Source organism: Diprion similis, chromosome 11 (genome assembly GCF_021155765.1).
Source record: "Diprion similis isolate iyDipSimi1 chromosome 11, iyDipSimi1.1, whole genome shotgun sequence".
NCBI lineage: Eukaryota > Metazoa > Arthropoda > Insecta > Hymenoptera > Diprionidae > Diprion > Diprion similis.
Genome location: NC_060115.1, coordinates 1,220,364 through 1,226,363, shown reverse-complemented (window position 1 = coordinate 1,226,363; position 6,000 = coordinate 1,220,364). Strand labels below are relative to the sequence as shown.

At 43.5% G+C, this 6,000-nt stretch overlaps 1 protein-coding gene across 6 annotated transcripts in view; it reads right to left on the bottom strand.

Moving 5' to 3' along the window:
- Positions 1–455: 455 nt before the first annotated feature.
- LOC124412616 (potassium voltage-gated channel subfamily KQT member 1) overlaps positions 456–6,000 on the bottom strand; it is a 92,712-nt gene continuing 87,167 nt past the window's right edge. For 3 of the 6 annotated variants that reach the window (XM_046892639.1, XM_046892635.1, XM_046892637.1), the window contains 3 exons: positions 4,411–4,585; positions 2,360–2,482; positions 456–755 (listed from right to left, as the gene is read on the bottom strand). In XM_046892639.1, coding sequence (XP_046748595.1) covers positions 654–755; positions 2,360–2,482; positions 4,411–4,585 — 400 coding nt within the window. In that variant the 3' untranslated portion in view covers positions 456–653. The remainder of the gene's footprint in view (positions 756–2,359; positions 2,483–4,410; positions 4,586–6,000) is intronic. The other 3 variants (XM_046892634.1, XM_046892636.1, XM_046892638.1) reach the window with 1 other exon arrangement.

The window sequence follows — 6,000 nt, the reverse complement described above, 5'->3', positions numbered from 1 at the left end:
AAACGTTCGTTCGCAACTGAAAAGTTGAACAAAAAAAGAAAAACAAGTAGGTATCTGCACGCAGCCAAAAATCATGCGGTCAGACCTGTAACATCAAAACGTTGAAACAGGTATACGGTAATATAAAGGATATAAAATAAAAATAAAGAAACTCGACTTCCGCTGCCGTCGGTTCAACGAGGCTCGCAAAGAAGCAATAATTAAGATCATTACGAAAGTAACAAATCCTACGATAAGTCGGCGAGATTTTTGTCTCCCTGTAAACGAATCCCCCCTCCCCCTCCCCCCCCCCCCCCCCCCCTACGCCCCTTCTTCGTAAATAATCCTCGCCGAATAAAAGCAGCCCGGAAACGAATCCTTCGACGAGGTTGCAGCATCCGTGCGGGTCACGCGAAGTCGAAGTCCCGGAGGTACACGGTGTGCAAACGACGAGCCTCGCCTCGCAGAGCAAAGTGCGATACCGTCGGTCAGAAGCCCTGGCTCAGCATATCCGGTGTGACTGTGGTGATGGTGAGCTTCGGCAGGACGACCGCTTCCGGCGGCGTTGAGGCAGCAGCTTTAAAGCTCATCGTCAACGCGGCCGAAGACGAGAGGGACGATATCGCGGAGAAGACGACGGGCGTCGCGAATTCCGACGCCGAGGCGGCCCTCCGTTAGACGTCGTCCTCTATGCTCCTCAATGGGATTTGCTGCTTGTGCGCCACTGCGTTCAGCACGTACACCAGCTGGTCCATCTTTTTGTCCATCACCGACAGCTGCGGCGAAAACGAAAAATTCGCGTCAATGCAATCCGCCTGCTTGCCGTCCTCCCCCCTGTCCTCCTCATCCTCATCCTCATCCTCATCCTCATCCTTCTCCCTCTCTCGCTCTACAGTTTCTCCTTCTGTTTTATACCTACCGATGCAATGCACCGTGGTCTGGGGACCGGGAACAGGGTCGTGGAACGAGCTGCAATGGTTGGGAAACGGGAGGCTCCGGGAGTCGGGGAACACAAACTCAACGCCGTTCAATGGTTTGTTGAACTCGCTCAAGGTGTCGGACCAAACTTACGTGCCAATGGTTTGCACGATGAGGAAAATACCCGATAAAGTAGTCGGCGATCTTTGAAGAAAGTATCGATTTCTCATCGACTTTTTTTTTTTTAACTGTACTGAATTATCAACTCTTTGAGGTTCCTCTAACCGCAATCGTCATAACGATCTGATCTAGTTATATTTACCCTCGGAAAATGGCTTCGAGGCCGTTTATAATGAAGTTTGAATACTTGACGAGAGAAGCCGAGCTCTACTGTCTACAAAGTTTCGAAACACGCGATTAAATTTGGCGTTTCAAGTTTCAGGTGGCGGGCTAACTGTGCCGAACCTTTTAGCAAATGTATCATACTGTCGCGTGTAGGTATAGCCGCCCCTTTCCGTTCAACTTCGGCTTCGAATATCGACCTCCACAAAGTCTGACGAATATTTTATTCGTCGTCAGTCTCTCATACACCGACGTTCCAAAGGTTAACGAGCGTTCGTTCAACCCGAAGCGTAACGTTACAGTCAAGTGGTGACAACGACGAGTCGCTTAAGACGATTCGGAGTTCCTTCGTACACCTTAAAGACCGCGATGAGTACCGAAAGGTCATAACCCGAGCTGGACACCGACTTTCAAAGTGTGACGACACTTGAGTTACGGTTCAAAATGCAAACTACGGATCGATCTCTTTGTCGTTTGCTGCTCCCGTGATGGGATTGGAACCTTCGTACGAACCTACACATACATACACGCGGCAGTCTGAGTATTTACGATTATTACGATCGACGGCGGTCGGTTTAAGCGCCGGTTTTAATCTAGGCACGATATTAAACCTCGGGGCGCTATGAAAACGTCCCCGCGACGCACACGAGCGAATATTTACGCAGATTTCCACGGAGCCGGAGGTTTAATGGTCTCAAGAACCGGGTTTGACTGCAATATTGCAAAGGCGTGAGGCGATATTAGTCCAAGGACTTGTCGCAGCGGTCCTGCGATACATCTGCATCCTACATCTCGACTCGTGGGATCAGCTGCTGCAAGTAGTCGCGATGCAGAGTTAATGCAATCGCCGGTATACACGCGGTTTGGCTTTCGACCCAGATTAATTATTTCATCGTCCGGAACGCGGTGGCTGCGGCTTCGACCCCGCGGTTCGAATTTCGGAAAATCCGAACACCGCGCGCGTCTTGCATAATTATTGCACGAGGGAAATTCGCCGAGAGTAAAACCGAGCGAAAGGTGATACTCGATCGTTGTCGGGTGAAAGGAGTTGCTGAACGGATTCCCAGGTAGCGCCAAGCGTCGGGTTGATACCGATCAGCGATTTCTTGTAGGTACCAACCTGCTGCTCCACACGGTAGAGACGGGCCCCGATGGTCATCGGCTTCACGTTTCCCGCCCGGTCGATTCCCGCCAAGTAACTTCCCGGCTTACCGAGCGTCTGGTCGAGCCGCCGCTGCAGTTCCTAAGGGATGAAATTCACCAAATTCAATTTCAGCCCTGTCGCTCTCGTCACGCTTTTGCCAAGAGGAAAACGATGGGCACGATTTTTTTTCGTTTCACTTTATATTTTTCATTCTATTTTTGGTGGTTACTTTTTTTTTCTCCCTCTCTTTGCCAAGTAGAAGACGATGTGTATGTACTTAAATTCAACGAAGCAACGTTTCAAAGTTGATATCTATGTCTTATTCGTCAGCAAGATAAAATACGAAATTAGACTTGATTGAAGTAACGGAGAAAGTTACATTGAATTTGGAGGAAATATCATTTTTCATCTCAATCACGATTATTTCGTCACGAGATCTTAGAGTGCTTGATAAATTTGAGATATTTTTTAATCCTATTTTATCCCCCGCGTCGCATGATCCATGGTATTTAATGAAGAGGTAATATTTGAAACGTAATTGCGACTGTTGCAGCAGAGAAAGAACGCAGCCGTAATCTCTGCAGGATGCAGTGGGATTCCTAAGGGGTTACGGTTTCAATTAGCTCCGTATACGGTTTGGCTTCGAGATTACATTAGCATCGGAACACCGCGAGAAATCAATAACTGGATGTGGCTGCAGTCAGAGAGCGAGATGCTGCATGTATATAAGTAATATAGAAACATACGTCCGTGTGTGTGTGTGTAATATTAACATTTTAATTTTCGCGAGAAAAACTGGAAACAGCCTTTTAGAATATTCAACGAACCTTCGCTCACCGAATTCCGATTGCCGTGAAAAGGAATAGTAAAGATTGCTAGTTCCATCGCTGAAAACACGGGAGTTTAGAATTGAATTTTCGTTATTCCTTTAGTCGATGGAAATGTTCTCATTCGTCGGTAGGATAGCGGACGAGAAAATTCACCCCCTTTGGTTCTTGAATAATATCCGGGAAAACGCTCTCATCTAACAAACCGGAGTTTTAGCTTGCAGGTTGAATTTTCCTGCAGAAATCGAAGAGAATCACAAGTCACGAGAAGCTAGGATTATAGCTGCGCAGCTTTACGCGGATACGTTATTATATTTAATATTATCCGACAGCGGAATTTCGACTGACAGCGTTTGTCAGTGAGATATTTCAGTCGGACGTGACGCTGATCAAGCCCTGTTGACGAATTATATCCGCATTGTCCGTTGACGGATTCTGACGTAAATTTCCCAATTCCCATCACTTTTTACTCTTGTCAATATTCCTCATCCGCGCGTCGTTTTCAATTTTCGCGAATTGAGTCTACGGTATACACAACAAATAAGTCTACAAAAAATAGAAAATAAAAAAAAATGATTTCTAGAGCTCCGTTAAAAAAAATTTGAAATCAATACTAGCCTTAAATTTATTCCTCGAAAATACACGTTGAATATTCTTCTGAAAAATCGTACCGAAGATTGAAAGAAGATGAAAAAAGTACAAAAAGAAATACTGTAAAATCTGTATTTGAAAAAAAAAGGATCGTCTATAAAGTGAATCCCTTTTCATTATCGCGCGATTTAGCGATTAGTCACTTTCCAAGCATTGTATCCGTGGCACAGAGGTGAAAGGAGGGTTCAGGTTTCTGTTTGCCTACCCGATGGTAATTGCATCACCATCAATTTTCGTCAAGCGTTAGAACCATTTTTCACCATCCATCTCGCGCATAGACAACCGTTACGGAAATTCTATCGAGAATTTATTTATAATCAATGGTAAGTACAGCCTCGATATTGCCGTTACACGTTACGTGCTCGTCGTAAAATACAAAACTGTTTCCAAAATTGCACTCATATTTGTGCATTTTCTTATTTTTGTTGTTTTTTCACCGCTAGGTTCTAGATTTTTTTCAGTTTTGTTAGTTTCATTATTCGCCAATGATTTATCGTCGAATCGACGGACAAACAGTTTGTACTTAGTGCAGATTGAAGGGATGCTGACCTTTATCCGAACCATCATGTTCAAGTGGCCCTGGCTGTACTGCTCGATGACGTCACGCACGTCGTAAGGTTTTCTCGCTTGCTGAAACTTCCTCCGAGCAACGAAATACTTTATCTTCCGTATCGCTCGTATCGCGTTACGGTGGGCTTCCGTCAACCTGCAATTAACCCCATTACTGCTCAAGCGTGTTTATTCGATAATATTTTACCGCATGACTGTTCGGCGAATTTGATGCTTTTTGTTCTTTTCGCATGTATTTTTGGGGGGGAAAAAAAACACATCTTTACGAGCAGAATTTTTGTATCATTAGGTACGTCAATTTACCCTTTACGGCATGGTGGTCTCATCACTTTTTGGCCATTTATTCTGTAACCAACGGATTTCTGTCGAGTCTTTTGCATTTTTTTCTTCGTAGCTGAGATGTTACGGAATATAGAAAAAATATTCAGCAAATGCGAATATTTATTGTTATTGTTTGATGAACAAAGAATTATGGACAAAGAGTGATTTTTTCGGAGAAATTCATTTTTGACGAGACTTTACAGAAGTTTTTCTTGTCAATCAGTACCATGTGGTTTTTGAGGGCGCTGATAACGAATCTGACATTAGGTTTTCAAAATTCCTCATCCAAGATTGCGGATTCAATATGGCGATCTACAGTTTTTTGCATTTTAAGAATCTAATGTCAGATTCGTTATCATAAATATAAAAATGTCTGCTTCAAAGGATTAAGAGATGCGTAAAAAAGCATAATGTGTGGATATTACAGGCTACAAACATTAAGGAAGAATCCAAAACGAAAAAACAAAGAAATATTATGATCTATTAATAACAAATAACAGTAAAAAGGCTTGCAATCGCGATTCAAACATGTTTGTAATAGAATTTATGAATTCTAAAGCATCGGACTATTAAACTGTCAAGGTGGTTTAATTTTTTGATTATACGCAGGGTGTTTTTTTTTCCACTATCTTCCGGTTTTCGTAATATTTATTAGAATTATTATTAGATTCCGTTTTTTTTTTTTTTTTTTTTCTATTCACCCGTCGCGATTGATCAGCTCCTTCGTTGGACGTTATTTTTGATAGTCCTCGTTTGCCGAGAAGTGATCATATATCCACCCTCGCAGCTGTGTAACGGAGCGTGTTTTTCAGCCGATCCTCTAGGTTTTTTATCTCTCAAATTTTTCACCTCCCATAGTATTATTTTTACCGCAGGTATCACCCGTGCAAAATTCACGCGATCTCTGATATAATCGCGTCGACAGTGTAAACAGTATAATAAAAAAAAAGTAAAACCAAAGTAGTAAATAAATTTTCGAAATGAAAATGGTTGAGTAACGAGACCCGACGGAGTGTATTTGCACGTTTATATATATAGAGACGCAGCTGCTGGCGGGGGTTCGAAAGTCGTTGAAGTGGACGAGACAGGAGTTGCCAGACTAAATTTCCGGCAGCACGGCGCCGCGATTTCGCCAAGACGAAAGAGATAAATTTCGATCGACATTGGATCTTAAGTTTAATGAACATGTTCCGCGGCACCTGCACCACCAAGGATCGAGAGATCCGCCCTCTCGCCATCGGCTTCGAG